The sequence below is a fragment of the Pangasianodon hypophthalmus genome, chromosome 15, assembly GCF_027358585.1.
Source record: "Pangasianodon hypophthalmus isolate fPanHyp1 chromosome 15, fPanHyp1.pri, whole genome shotgun sequence".
Lineage (NCBI taxonomy): Eukaryota > Metazoa > Chordata > Actinopteri > Siluriformes > Pangasiidae > Pangasianodon > Pangasianodon hypophthalmus.
In genome coordinates this window covers 23,994,021-24,009,618 of record NC_069724.1, presented here as the reverse complement: position 1 = coordinate 24,009,618, position 15,598 = coordinate 23,994,021, and the positions used below count along the sequence as shown (strand labels likewise).

The 15,598-nt window shown below is 41.8% G+C and overlaps 1 protein-coding gene across 12 annotated transcripts in view; it reads right to left on the bottom strand.

Annotated features, from left to right (window-relative positions):
• Positions 1-625: 625 nt before the first annotated feature.
• LOC113535724 (probable E3 ubiquitin-protein ligase HERC1) overlaps positions 626-15,598 on the bottom strand; it is a 66,953-nt gene continuing 51,980 nt past the window's right edge. For all 12 annotated transcript variants that reach the window (XM_034311085.2, XM_034311086.2, XM_034311077.2 and 9 more), the window contains exons 62-80: positions 14,956-15,129; positions 13,931-14,212; positions 13,547-13,612; positions 12,234-12,359; positions 11,820-11,958; positions 11,424-11,605; positions 11,019-11,174; positions 10,552-10,674; positions 10,193-10,295; positions 9,788-9,957; positions 9,380-9,518; positions 8,281-8,447; positions 7,258-7,427; positions 6,624-6,789; positions 6,210-6,286; positions 5,556-5,808; positions 4,945-5,097; positions 4,348-4,653; positions 626-2,858 (exon numbers count right to left, since the gene is read on the bottom strand). In XM_034311085.2, coding sequence (XP_034166976.2) covers positions 2,673-2,858; positions 4,348-4,653; positions 4,945-5,097; positions 5,556-5,808; positions 6,210-6,286; positions 6,624-6,789; positions 7,258-7,427; positions 8,281-8,447; positions 9,380-9,518; positions 9,788-9,957; positions 10,193-10,295; positions 10,552-10,674; positions 11,019-11,174; positions 11,424-11,605; positions 11,820-11,958; positions 12,234-12,359; positions 13,547-13,612; positions 13,931-14,212; positions 14,956-15,129 — 3,138 coding nt within the window. In that variant the 3' untranslated portion in view covers positions 626-2,672. The remainder of the gene's footprint in view (positions 2,859-4,347; positions 4,654-4,944; positions 5,098-5,555; positions 5,809-6,209; positions 6,287-6,623; positions 6,790-7,257; positions 7,428-8,280; positions 8,448-9,379; positions 9,519-9,787; positions 9,958-10,192; positions 10,296-10,551; positions 10,675-11,018; positions 11,175-11,423; positions 11,606-11,819; positions 11,959-12,233; positions 12,360-13,546; positions 13,613-13,930; positions 14,213-14,955; positions 15,130-15,598) is intronic.

Sequence of the window (15,598 nt, the reverse complement as noted above, 5' to 3'; positions counted from 1 at the left end):
ATAGATGGTGCTGTTACTATTTTTGCACAACTTAGTGAACCCTTCATTCTCGACAGAGTAAATATCTTTCATGTCTTTCGTGACATGAAATGCCACCGCAGCTGAGAAGTCAGCTCGAGGTATTCTTCTCAAATCCGAGTTCCTTCCCCGTGTACAGAGTGACGTCAAATCAACATGGCTGCTCACAGCGTCAGACATAAACAAAGCAAATCTTATTACCTTTAAATGAGAGTATGAGAGTACGAGAGTACATTCATTTGTTAAATCTAAAACACTGACTATACAGTTGGCTGTTTAAGAACAGAAAATATACATCACTCATCCGAGTTAGCTGCCGAGTTAGGCTTGTTGCTAACAAAATATGAACATGGGTTCGTTCATTTCCCCACTTCGTCTGTCAAACGTGCTGAGGTCGAAAAATGCTGTAATTCTGACCGGGGAATTACTGCTTAGGATGTAATGCAGAATTATATTTTACATAAACTTGTTCATCTAACTTTTCTAATCTCTGAAGTGAAATTTGCACCTTTCTTTGCTACGAGCTCAGTCCTGTTTATCTTAGCGTTTTTGTTTTTTGTTTGTTAGATTTAAAAAAAAAAAAAAAAAAAAAAAAGGTGTGCAGTGTTTGGGAGTAGCGCAGGCTGTAGGAGGCGTTTATTAGGTTAATAAGGTTGTATTTTTCTTTCGTATTGGTTTATACTTTTAAATAGCATTTATGGATGTTTTAATTAAAAATTTAAATATGCATTTATATACTGTATACGTAAGGGATAATGCATGGCTAGGTGTGCATTACAGTTGTGGAGGCAAAGAACCGCCCAGTGCGAAGTGGAGGGTGGTTACCTCCGCACAGTGCATTAAACTCGTGTAATGCACACCTAGCCATGGATTATCCCGCTTGTAACATGGTCACTTGCCAGCATTGACAACTTAAAGCTGAGAGAGCGAGAGATTGTGTGTGTGTGTGTGTGTGTGTGTGTGTGTGTGAATTACCTGCATCTATGCTGCATTTCTACTAATAATGAAGCTGTGAGTTTAACTACTATATGCAACTGGTGGTGACAGTTGTTTATAGGCACCACATTAATTTAGAACAGTGATTAAACTGATGGAACTACATTCAGCGGTTTGAACCACACCTTCCAGCCAATCAGAATCGAGTATTCAGAAAGACCATGGTGTGTGTGTGTGTGTGTGTGTGTGTGTGTGTGTGTGTGTGTGTGTGTGTGTGTACATGTTTTATGTTCTTATATTTTTTATACAATCTTGATTAGAACCTTTTGAAAATTGCATTAAAACATTATTTCAAATTAATCGAAAAAAAATCGCCCAGCACTATGAGAACCACTGGTGTTGGGTATTACGGAAAAAATAAAAGAATTCTTTTAACATGTATCAAAAAAAGAACGACTTAGTGATAGAGCAGCTCTAAATTATTTTAATATTCAGTGTTTTTTTTTCTTCTTTTTTTTTTTAATATACTCAAGAACAATGCATATAGGTCTGAAGTGCAAACATCTCACTGAGCACAACCAACATCTCGCTCTCTTTACAAAACAAATCGAATAAATTAGCATTAGTGTAAACCACAACACACAGTAGTAACTGGAGTCTCCGTGGAGATGCAGAGGAGAATTTCCGTCCTCTAAACTCAGTCCGAACACATTCTACTAATCACCATAGCGGTTAGGACCTAGAGCTGAGCTGTATGTGTGGCTGATGCACACATCCTCCTGAAGGAGAAAAAAAAAAAAACATTCACAGCACGCTATGGATTTCCACACGTATTCACAAACCGAATAAAAATAAAACAACCTAAATTCCATCCAGGGCTATCTAATGGAGTCGCAGTACACTATTTGGCAAATAAAAATCTGAGTGCATAATGTGCATGGCATTTTGCAAGTATTACATTCAAGATAAAGTGAATTGAGGAGCGTTAGAGTCGGAGTCTCAGTGACGTACAGCACGTTATCAATAAATATGTAATAAACTTATAAACCGGGATGAAGAAGCTGCCCGATGCCTCGTTAGTGTTTTCCCAGTTCGGGTCGTTTAAAACCATTGCTAGCGTTTTAATGCTTTCAGTGGCAAATATTTTGTACTGTTATTTTTGTTTTTCTTTTATTTTTAAAGAAGCAGTTTGTAATTTTGAGAGCCCTCAGCTTCCTGAAAGACGAAATGCAACTGCAGTTAAAATGGACATGCGTTTCACGTTATTTCAGCTAAAATTATGTCTCGTTTTTTTTCCTTTTTAAGGACGCTTTCAAGCTGGGGGCGGAGCTAATTTCTGGGATTGAAAAATGCAAACAGATAAAACAATCTTGAATAACAAAAAGATCCATATCCACTGCATGTCAATATTGTGACTCTCGGGATGTCTTTAAAATGATGCGGGCTAGATACACGTTTAAACTTTACAAACTGCACCTTTAAGTTTAAAGAGAAGTTCCAACACTTCTGTACCCAGAAATAAGTCACGGGTCACTTCGGCACTCTCGGCCTGCACCACTGGAGTTAGAGATTTCTGTATTGCACCAGTAAGGAAGAACATTGACCAGAGGAATTATTTAAAAAAAAAAAAAAAAAAAAAAAAAAGCACAGACCAGACTGAGCTTGTTTAGTGCTTTTCTTTTTCCCCATATGTAACAGAGTCCATGATGAGTGTTGCGTCAGTATTCGGTGTCGGAGCCGTCCGCCACTTCCGTGTTGCGGGACAGCATGTAGTTGTCCATGTCTATGGAGGGGCAGTTGTGGATGGAGTAGCGTAGACGCTCGGCGAGCACGGCCTGGCTGGTGTAGGGAGGGAGACGCAGCTGGAAGAAACACGTCTGGGCCGTGGGGAGACCGTTCAAGGGCTGTGTGGGGAAAATAAACCAAGAGCCTTTTAGATTTAAAAAAAAAAAAAAGACCCTCTAACTAGTATAAATCCAAGTCGAGACGATCCTAGTTAACCCCCAATGATGCTTAATCTGTGGCAAGAAAAACCTGCTTATCCCCAAGTCGGCTTAATCCACATGCTAATCTCTACTAATCCCTAACTAGGTTAAATATGGGTCCAAAAAACTCTAGTAATCCCAAACTAGTCTTAAAGTAAGTCTCGAAAACTACTAATCCCTAATTAGGCACAATGTGAATCCAGAAATATCCTACCAATCCCCAACTAGGCTTACTATGAGTATAGGAAACTGTACTAATCCATAGCTAGGCTTAATGTAAGTCCAGAATATTCTTCCAATCCTCCCAAATATGCTTAATCTAATTAAAAAAAAAACACACACATTGTAACTACAAACTAAGATTAATCCAAGGATAGGTAACCTACTAATCCCCAAATATGTTTATTGTGAGTCCATTAACCCAAACCAATCCATAAACCTCACCCAACTGAGTATACTGTAAGTCCTATAAACTCTACTTATCCCCAAACTAGGTTTAGTGCGAGTCCACAAAACTCTACTAATCCCTAACTAGTCCTAATACAAGTACAGAAAACTTTACCCATCCCCATCTAGGCTTAAGCTGAATCTGGAAAACTCCACTAATCCCCAAATAGACTTAACTTTAGAAAAACCCTAAACCTAGTTGGGGCTTAGGAATACAAGTTCAGAAGACTAGTTAGCACTAATTGGGCTTGATGTGAATCCAGCAATATCTACTAATCCCCAAGAAGGCTTAAGGTCAGTACAGAAACTGTACTAATCTCCAACTAGGTTTAATGTAAGTCCAGAAAAGCCTACCAATCCCCAACTATGCTTTATATTCATCCAGAAAAAAAAATTCTCCAATTTGGACAAAAATTCATACTTACTTATTCTTATTCTTAGTTCAGAAAACCATACTAACCACAAACTAAGATTAATCCAAGTGCAGGAAAGCTAGTAATATGTAACTAACTTTATTGTCCAGAAAATGACTAATCCCTAACAAGGCTTAACACAAGTCCAGAAAACACTTAACCTAGTTGGGCATTAGTAATTTAAGGGCACAAAACCCTACTAATCCCCAACTCATCATAGTGCGAATTCACAAAACTTGACTACTGTCCAGCTAGAGTTACCATAACTTCAGAAAACTCTAAATCTAGTTGGGGTTTAGTAAATCACATGCAGGAAAAAGTACCAATCCCCAACTAGGATTAATGAGAGTGCAGAAAACTTGACTAATCCCCAACTAGGCTTAATGTAAATCCGGGCAACATTACTAAACTAAATCTTGTCCTGTTGTAGAAGGTTAAATCCTAATGACATTTCTCCCAACCCTTTACTAATCCCCACTTAGGCTTAATCTACATCTTTAGAGTCAAATCTTCTGGATGTTGGTAAACAAACAAACAAGCTCCCTCACCCGGTCCACTTTGATGATCTGAAACTTTTGCATGATGTCGGCCGGGTTGGACGGCAGCCTGGAGCGTCCGGACACGAAGCGCAGGAACAGCACTCTCTCCTCATTGGTGAACTCCTCCAGGCTTTGCCAGAGCCAGCCAATCAGCTGGTGGTTGGCAGTGATGTCACGGTAGCGCACCACCTTCTTGAGCATCTCTACAGAGACCTCGGGCAGGCCGCAGACGAGCTGCTCCAACTGACGCGCGGTGAGCAGAGAGAGTAACGGCACCGGGATGATGGAGGACATGCCCTCCCTTACCGCTGCAACCTAAAACACACACACACACACACACATCATAAACACACACACAACAATCAGCATTACAGATACACACACGAGTGAATATTAGATTTATTGCTTGCGTTGAGATATTTCCAAAATGCACAGTAGTTCTGCAGTGTATATATTTAACACACTGCATCTTCCCATAATTTCATCCGACTCAGTTCATGCAGTGTTTATTACCTGCTGTGTGTTAACTCGGTGTGTGGCAGGAAAGTGGACCGAGTCGCACTGTGCCAAGCTGTTCGTTATTCTCCTGCGTTATGTAATCCTTACCTGTCTGTCCATTTCGTGTAGTCGATACTCCAGCGCTCGCTCCACGTACTCCGCCCTGTTGGAGAAGGTTAGCGGGAGGTTGTGACCCCCGGGAACCACCGGCACCAGCTTCCCGTCCGCACTGTGGGCCACAAACGAGTCCAGAGGAATCATCTACAGAGAGGAAAGCCACTATTACCTTTAAAGTCATTCCTGTATGTGAGTGCTCTCTGACAGAGAAATATTTTACATGGCTGAGAATTTCAACTCGGATGCATTAATAATGAAGTAAAATGAAATACGTGGGAATGAAATATATATCATTAAGTATGATTTAATTCCAGCTAAAAGCTACAAAAAGTCCTCTTGTCTTCTTGTTCAAAAGGTGTGTGGGCGTGTCATATCACAATGATTGACAGCAGCATTTCCATTTCCCAGGCAGGAACACAATTCTTGAAGTGAAGTGCTAGAAAAAGTGTGTAGGAATGTGTTTTACATGCGAGTCGTGAGCGCTGCGTGGAGTGTCGGGGCATTCTGTACGTATTTCTAGCAGAAAATGGTGCAAGTTTCCGGTTTGAGACTCTCCACTGCTACTTTCAATGCCGTCACTAAAGTCCCATCCAGTGTCTCACCACAGTGAAGTTGTCCTCGTTGATGCTGCTGTGGTCAGGGTTCAGGATGTCCTGAAGCGAGCGGTGTGTGAGGAGGTCCACTTCCTCCAGGTCGGCTCCGCCCAGAGGGATGGAGCACAGCTGTTTCCACACCCACGGCGCCAGGTGCAGGTCCAGCGGCTTCTTCGTGCGAACAGCAACGGCCATCAGGATGCCCAGGAAGCGGAACTGCAGCATGTGCTCATCAGAGACGGCTGCTGGGTTCAAGAGGAACCTGACACACACACACACACACAAACACTCACTCATTATCAGAGCATCACGGGCAATCATAGGTCCGCTAAAAAAACAGACAATCATAAATGTGTGGAAACAATGTGGGGCAATCACAAACGCACAAAATCAGGAAAAAGGAAATGGCCCAAGGCCAATCACAGGCGTACAAAAAAGGAAAAGGGCCAAATCACAGGCGCACCAGCTACAGATAACTACATGTGTACGGTAAGTTAATAATTATTATCCGATAAATTTCATATAAAGTTTTAAAACTTTTACATAATGTATTCCTGAACAAGAAATATGGTAAAGATTTTATGAAAGCTGATGAAATCTGAGGTAGTAAATTCAGCTAACTGTGTGTGTGTGTGTGTGTGTGTGTGTGTGTGTGTTAGTTACCTGTCTGTATTACTGCCCACATCTGCAGTACTGTTGGGAGTGCGAATGAGCAAGTCCACGACTCCAGACTGCAACTCCTGAGAGAGAGAGAGAGAGAGAGAGAGAGAGAGAGAGATAACTACTGTAAAAGTAAAGAGCTAAGTAAGGAGTAAAACACACTGTGTTGTGCTGTTGTAGTAAAATAATCAACAGTGGAGTGGTGTGCTGAAGCGCAGCGTTCCTGTTACCGCTCTGAAGTTGATTACTTTCCTAGAACAGCAGTGTTTTATTCCTCTTACACTACAGCAACTTGCTGATCAAATTTATTTTTATTCAAAAACAACACAATGTACTTTTTATCCGTTTAGGGTTACTCTGTGGTATGATGCACTGTTCTCCCTGTCGTGCAGCAGTAGGAGTAATGTTGAAAATAACCTGGCACATCTCAGTGACGGTGTCGTCGAACACTCCGCCCGCATCATCGGCTCCTTCTCCAACCAGCTTCACCTTCCAGGCTCTGGAGGGCAGACGCAGCTCCGTCGGGTTCACGTTCACCACCTGCTTCGCTATCTGCACAAAAATGGGCTTACTGGAGCGCCCCCTGTGGACAGAGTGAGAACATGTCACATTACAAACTATTAGTTTGTATATACATAAAATCCAAATAAATCGGAAAAATTCTGATTTCAAGACTTGTTATTTTATCATTCATCAAAACCTTACAAAGAGCATAATTATTATTCAAAATAATAATATTGGGGGAAAAAAAGAAATCTTCACAATAAAGCGAGGAGGAAGTTGCTAGTCATTCAATATTTGCTTCATTTGTTTTTTAACTGTTATCATCATTTATTTCTTTAAAATAGTTTCTTTTAAAACACCTAACACACACATTTGAAGTTATAGTCAGTGATTGGGGTTAAACTGAAATAAAAGAACATGAATATTTTGAAATTCCTAAGAAATGCAAATGTTTACCTCGGTCTTAATATATTATGGAACAATAAGCTTCATCGGAAGTGAATAAAACTGTGTGTTGGTGTTTGATAACTGGAGCGAGTGTGTGCACCTGCTGGAGATTCTCTTGACGGTGATCTGCGGCCCGTACGTCTTGCCCTGGGTCATGGTGCGGCCGATGGAGCGCACTAGCGGCAGCGTGTTCACTTTGGGCGACAGCAGGCCTCGGATGTGCCCGTGCACTATGGCCGTCGTGCCCGAGCTGTAGCGGGAGGAAGAGACCTGGACGCAGAGAGCAGCAGGGTTACACACTGATCCTTTATTCGACAGATATCGAAGAGCGGCGACTAACGAGAGCAAATGCTAACGACGGCGACTAACAAGAGCTAACTTTCCATCTTACTGAAAACACCGAGAACAACAAGGCTTTCTACTGTGTATCCAGTGCACGAGGTAAAGTGTGCAGCGTCGTCGTGCTACAAAATAATTAGGGATTTAGCCAAACAAAGAATTTTAGAAAAATGGCAGGAATCACGAATAAAAGAAATGTAAAATCAAGCTGAATAGTAATAACAAGAAAACATTCCATAAAATAAATAAAACTCCAGAGGCTGGATATTTTAAAAACAAATTCTTTAAAAACCGAGTACAAAAGTATCCTTTAGAGCTGGGTGATATCATGATCTAATATTGATATCATGATAAATTACGTCACAGTATAGATATCCCTTCATAATTTTTTAAATAAATTACTTACAAACTGAATATTTAAAACTGTATTTCTTTTTACATATGTTTGTGTTGAATAGTTTATTTTGTAGACCTTAAGTAAACTTATCAACTCTTTTCTGAAAGAGAATTATTATTTATCTGGCAGTTTGTTTGCAAACCTAAATATCGTGCGTCATGGAAATGTTCTTGAATATTGTGGTATATTTTTGTCATATCACCCAGCTCTAATCTTTAGAATATGTAAACTCTAAAAAATGGACTTTGTTATTGTTGTGTTCAGCTAGAGCTACATTTCCTACATCGTCTTTTCTTATCTACTGTATAAGCTCATGATGCTTGATCTCTTCAGTCTATTCTATCTGTGGTGTGTGTGTGTGTGTGTGTGTGTGTGTGAGAGACGCACCTGATTGCGAGTGTCCAGGTTGAGCAGTCTCCAGGACTTGTACATGAGGTCAGAGAAGTGGTAGAGGACTCGTAGGCGAGCGCTGAGCTCTTTGGGAGTGCAGTCCTTCAGGGTGTTGTACTGTGGAGGAACGCTCTGAGGCAAACCGAGCTGTAGTCCTGCTGAGCCTGCACACACGAGAGTGTGTGAGAGTGTGTGAGAGTGTGTGAGAGTGTGTGAGAGTGTGTGAGAGTGGAAGAACGATAATATGTGTATTATGTGTAACCCTACAATCACGATAACGAGCAAAAATGCGACAGGTGAGCGTTCATTTTCTACATACTTGCACGACGCAGAGCCAAGATTTCTGCAACAGGCGACTTTTGAATTAAGACTGTATGCAAATTAGGTACGACACGCCAAAGCGACAAATCCATACAATCGATTCTTCAGACCGATCGCGTCACGCGTGTGGTCCGACGTTTCTTCACCTCCCCACTCACAACTCTAGTTCCTACCTGCAGTCATTTCCCATGTACCGTTTGACGCAGAGAAAATGGAAGAAAAACGTATAACCTTTATGATGTTCATCTTTCCTCTCTTGTAAAACTTGAACAGAAACATTACGAAGAAAAACAAAGCTCTGAAGGAAGTAGCAGAGGTCGTCGGTGCGTCGGGTGAGTTTACGTAGCTAGTATAGCTTTGCTAATCTAATCTGAGAATGAAGCTAGAACATAGCCGAGAATCGAACAAATCAAACTTAAATACATTTTACATTTTTTAGTGATGTGTATAAATCGTATAGTGGGTTGTAGACTAAACATTTGTACTAATAAGTCATTATAGCAGTGTTTAATGCTAAAACCTTATAATTCATTAGATGTGGAGATTTTATGTCCTGACACTATGTTAATGCTTTAAAGGATAATGTTAGCGCCGTGCTAGCACTAGTGCACCTTACCATAACCTTCCTTTGGCAGCTACAGTAATTACACCGCTAATGAAAAAGCACATGTAACAAGTAGGATAATGCAGAAACTCACATATATGATTGTTATTTTGATTGTAATCAGTGCTGGATTGCAGAAGTGTGTGTGTGTGTGTGTGTGTGTGTATATACCTGAGCCCCTTGATGAAGAGGGAGGCGTTGTCCATGCAGCGCTGTGGCATCGACCAGCTGAGATCTGTTTGATGTTTTTGCCCTTCAGGGCTGTGACCAGAGTGGGCTCCTTCACTGGACTCGAGTGACCGAGACCCAACTACGCACGCACACACACACGCACACGCACACGCACACGCACACGCACACGCACACACACACGCACACACACACACACTCTCTCTGTTATGCTGTGGGGGTGTTTATTTATTCAGCTCACACTGCATGTTGGTTTTTCTTTTAATTTGTAATTTGTATGGATACATGTGTGTCTGTCTACTCATCTTTCTGTCTCAGTGTCTGTGTGACATTTATAAAGGGGTGTGTGTGTGTGTGTGTGTGTGTGTGTGTGTGTGTGTGTGTGTATACCTGAGCCTCACAGTTGCACCCCCAGGCATACACATCCCCGGTGTTGGAGAGAGCAAGGATGTGTTCGCATCCCACAGCGATGTCCTCGATGAACACACCCTCCAGAGCGGGAACTACCTGAGGCCGGTTGTGGTTCTTCAGCATGGAGTCGGGAAGCCCGATCAGACGCTCTGAAACCACACACACACACACACACACACACACACACACAGACCCAAGCACATCCTTTTATGTGGACCGGCCGTCGTTGTATTCAAGTCCCTGTGAATAAGCAGTTACTGTAGAAACGATAACGTTACAGAAAACAGTACTTTCTGAAACAGTGCTTGGACCCCTATGATCGCAGCCGGCACCTGTTATTTGCGTCGCTTCCCTTTTTTAAATTTTTTTTTTTTTGTAAAATACCTTGACCGAACGTGTACACGTGTCCATCGCTGGCCAGCACCACTGAAAAGTGAGTTCCACACCCGACCTTCTTGATTCCTTTATTACACAACGTCTCCACTTTCTGCCGAAACAACACATACGAGACGGACGAATCAATCGATCACAACATTAGACTCGAGCGCTTATTACAGCTGGTGTAGTAGACTGAAGTGTAAAATCCTCTGCTTGTGTTTAATGTGCAAGAAACAGATAATTAGCATGCAATAAATCATCCTGAACCTGGAACCGTGCAACACAGACTTAATAACCGGCCAGTTTATTATAGTTATTATGTTAGACTAATAAGCGGGGACGTTAAATAAGATTAGAAACAGTACCTGGGGATAGCACTTGACCGTACAGGGTCCTGTACCGAGTTTCCCATAATCCCCGTCACCGAAAGCCCAGAGAGTCATCCCGTCTGACGACAGAGCCAGAGTGTGATTGATACCGCACGACACCTGAGCACAAACACAGGAAATAAACTTCTCACTGGAAGTCTGTATGAACACAATAATATGCGCAAAACATGGAACTTAACACTGCATTTCGGAGGATGTTTTATAAGCTCCCAGTTTGGTTACATGAGCATGCATGATCTACCATTTACAAAGCGTAAACTCTTCCTTCACTTCTGGAGAGTCCTTCCATGAATATCAAACACCCTGTAAATGAGCTGTTACTATGGAAACTACAATGTATTAGAACGAGAGCATTAATATAAACCTGTGCTGTGGAATAATTAGTTATATTCTCCTGATCATATGCTCGTAGCTTTAGCCACTGAGTCACCACGGCTACTCGCCTGTCCGATGTGGTGGCCTTCGAGTGCCGTGACCCTCTCCGGCACCAACTTGTTGGAGGTTGACCTTTGACCCAGGCGCCCTGAATCTCCGCTGCCGAATGTGAAGAGCTTCCCGTCTGCCGTGACCACGGCGGAGTGTTTGAAACCGCACGCCAGCTACACAACACGTGACACGCACGGTGGAAGAGTGCGTGCAACAGGTGAGAATAGTTTAAAATGAAAAGGTTTTAATTATTTAGCTTTAATAAAAAAATTTAAAAAATATAGGTGTCCATTTAATTTAATAGAAGGTTCTTTTTATATTTCTGTGAACGAAAGAGTTATTTAAAATACATTACGGATGAACGTCATTCCCCTGCACGTTAACACACCTGTGCAGCAGGTAAGCGATGTATACGCTCTCACCTGCACCACCTCCTCCCCCTGCAGAGACTCGATCTGTTTGGGTCGTCTCTGACGCTCGGTGTTGCCGTGTCCCAGTTTCCCGTAGTCCCCGTCGCCCCAGCTGAACACCTCGCCCGTCTCGGTCAGAGCCAGGGAATGGCCGTCCGAACCGTACGACGTCACCAGCTGCGTGACTACATAACCTGGAGGAACGTGTGGATGATCACATGAGTCATGAGTCAGATGCTGATTGGCTCATCTGGTGTTTTTAATGGAGAAGACTCTTCTGGTGTATTTCTGTGTGATAACTCATAGCAGTGTTCTCCGATATAAAAATGTGGAGCTGCTGCACAAACGGAGTGCAGGCTGGCAGGTCTGTAGTTATGTGTAGGAGGTGTGTGTGTGTGTGTGTGTTACCCTGTAGTGCAGAGATGAGTGTAGGTGTGTACAGGTCGTCCGAGTTGCCCTGCCCCAGTCGGCCATAGCTGCCCTCTCCTACCGCCAACACAGCGCCACTCGACTGGACCAGGAACGTGCAGTTCTGTCCACACACCACCTAACACACACACACACACACACACACACACACACACACACACACACACACACACACACACACACAACACTTTCAGCAGAATGTACACACAAAAGTGCTACAGAAATTGTACAAGGAAGGGTTTAGTTTTGTGCTATACAAGGATTTTCAGAATAAACACCAAAAAGCCCCTTTTCTCTATCCATCTGTCTGTCTCTCTTCCTGTCTCCCTCTCTCTGTCTCCATCTCTGTCTGTGTTATCAGGACGTGTGTGTGTGTGTGTGTGTGTGTCATACCTGCTGTGTCTGAGAGAGGGAGGGGGCAAGCGTGGGCACAGAAACGTTGGTTCCAGCTTCCGCGAGCTGCCCGTGTCGTCCATTACCCCACAGATACACCTCACTCTTCCCACCCTGCTGCCAGTCCTGCATAAACACACACACACACACACACACACACACACACACACACACACACACACACACGGTATTCATCATATATGATGCTATCATTGTTATAGTGTAGTCTTTAAAGTACTCTCACTCTCACTACCCCCTGCGTCCTACGCATTTAGGAAGCATTCATTACTTTTTTTTTTTTTTAGTCTTTGAATTAAAAAAATAAAAACTATATTCTTGTTTTGGTGTCAAATTGTGTTTGATCTGTTGATGTGCACATGCATACATGCATAATAATCTTTGTTTTCTTTTCTCTCCTTCTTTATTTACCAATTTATTTAACTTATTTATATTAAAAAAATATTTATTTTTATTTTTTTATATTGTATTTTTTTTTACATCTATGTTTAACTTTTATATTTTAATTCGTCATTTTTTATTTTTTGTTCAGATTCTTCCTTTTTCCCCCATAACAATCAAGTATGAATGCAGAATTATTTATTATTTATTATTATTGTTATTATTATTATTATTATAATAAGAAAAGAGGAGGAAAGGGGCTTTATAAATATCATTGGCAATAAGAAAAGAAAACAGAAGATGACTAAAATAACTAACACATACGGATGTTATCTGTGCTCTATAAACCTTCAGTACCCCGTATGTTCTAGTAAAATGAATAAACCTAATAAAAGCAATTCAAAAACAGTTTGTTTTTTTATTTTGATCTTGAACTTTTACAGTACTTTAGTAGGTGGAGAAATAAAACGATGCGGGTGTTTCTTCTGACGTCACAAACGGCGCAGAAGAAAATCAATTTTTTTTTGCAATCGGGATTTTCAAAGCTTCAAACTCTTGATGTAAGAATATTTTTAAAATGTCTACGGAGGTGATGAATGATGAGAAACTTCCAGAATCGAGGGCTGTTAAAGAAGTGGTCACAGTTTGGCTCGTTGCACTCGATGTGCAGTTTTTATTCACGAAAATACAGGACGAGGAATTTTGAGATAAACCAGGGCGCCCTCAAGGTTTAGGTTTTTTTTTGCTCAACAGGAACACGTGAGTGTTAAGTGATGGAGAGCTGCTACAGAGCTGGCCTTGACTGAGCACACGCTTCCTGGAGCTCACGCTGACAGTGATGAATGAAACAAAATGCACACACACACACACACACACACACACACACACACACACACACACACACACACACTTACCTCAGGTCTGCTGGTGGCCCACGACATGAGCTGCTCATCCATCATAAAGCTCCACTTACTGTTATCCTGCAAATCAAAAACACCGGACCGGGTCACAGGAGCCCGCAGAGCGAAACACAAAAACGTACTGACACACTTCTCACTCGTACGTTATCGTTTCTATAGTAACAGCTCTTTCCCAGGGACTTGTGCAAGGTACGCTCTACATAAACAGATTTTAAAAAAATCATTGAAATGGTTTTCAAGTTTTCTGTAAGGAGACATTTATTGAACATTTATGGAAGGAGTCTCCAGTGTCCTAGGTAACTGTAAGTTTTCCGACATCTTCAGGACAGAGGAGTTTATGCTTTACTCTCTTCTCTTCTTTCAGTATGATTCTCTCACCAGGGCTCTGGAAGTGGCCGTGTCTCCGTTCTGCTGAAACTCGGGCACGGTGAACTCCTCGGGGAAGGAGGTGGAGCGGACGAAGGCCTCTGCGCTCTTCACTGTGGTGGAGAAGGTGGAGAGCCAGCTCCACTCGGAGTGCGTGGAGGAGACGGCGGGGTCGTGGTGGGGAGGAACGGGCTCACGGCTCAGCAGCTGCTCCAGGTTCAGACCCACAGCCAGAGAGGCCAAGCTCTGCAGGAAACTGCTGTGGACCAGCTGATCTCCAGCCATCACGTGACTCTGAGAGGAAACACAAATCAGCTGTTTCTCAACACGCAGCCATTTCGCAATCCGTGCCAGTTCCATCATCACAAATCAGGAGCTGGATATGAATTTCAGAGTGTGATGGCAATGATTCTCGTTTTCTTGGCTTCACGGTTTGAATTCAGAGCTTCAGCACTCATTTACACTTTTTCTGTGATTATTAGTTTTTTCCAAATTAACACTTAAACCACAACATCCTAAAAAAAAAAAACATTTGATACCCAATGTATTAACTCGAGGAGTTTAACTTTACAGCAGTATTTAATTAAAATGTGCAGTACTGTGCAAATGTCTTACGCACATGTAAAACAAACATACCTTCAGAAATTAAGAAATTAAATGTTTAAACCAATAATAGACTTAAAGACAGTATTTGACGTGACAGCTCTTTTCCCTCAGTAGTGTCAGTTAGAACTGTTCTCTTCATATAACGATCAGAGAATATTCACTATTACGTTTTTCTAAGCATCTTGGAGAATCTGCCACAGTTGTTCTGGAGACTCTGATCATGACACTGATCAATCAGGTTGAGAGTAGAAAAACATTCCTAACATTAAAAAATATATATTACTAATAAAAATTATAAATCAGGAAAGCCGAAATGAAGTTTATGGCATCACACTAAAAACAAAACTACAAAACGACATACAGCTGTTTAAATCATGAGCTTTAAAGCTTCTTTCACTTTTGTCCCCTTTTTGTTTTTGTCGTTTTCTTACCCTCTCGTAGTTGTACTGCTCCTGCAGCAGAAGCGGGAGGCGCTCGAGGAAGACGGCCATGCAGGGAGCTCGACTCAAACCCCGGATTCCCTGAGAACGGAGCACGGTGCGGCATGATGCCAGGACATGGTTCTGTGAGATCCAGTCTGGACTGCAGCGAATCAGCAACATGTCCTGCCGAGAAACAGGAAATACATCAGCTTAGCAACATACTAATCATAATACACACTCATACATACTGCATACACGCTGCATACTTACTGCATACATAATGCATACTTACACCGTACTTACTACATAGATACTCCATACATAGTGCATACATATTGCATACTCCATACACACTGCAAACACACTGCATACTTATTCCATACATAATGCATCCATAATCCATACTTACACCATACATACTCCACACTTACTGCATACATACTCCATTCATAGTGTACACTTGCTGCATACATACTGCATATTTAGTGCATACATACTCCATACATAGTGTATACTTAATGCGTACATACTCCATACACGGTGCATACATACTCCATTCATAGTGTACACTTAATGCGTATATACTCCATACTTAGTGCATACATACTCCATACATAGTGTATACTTAATGCGTACATACTCCATACACGGT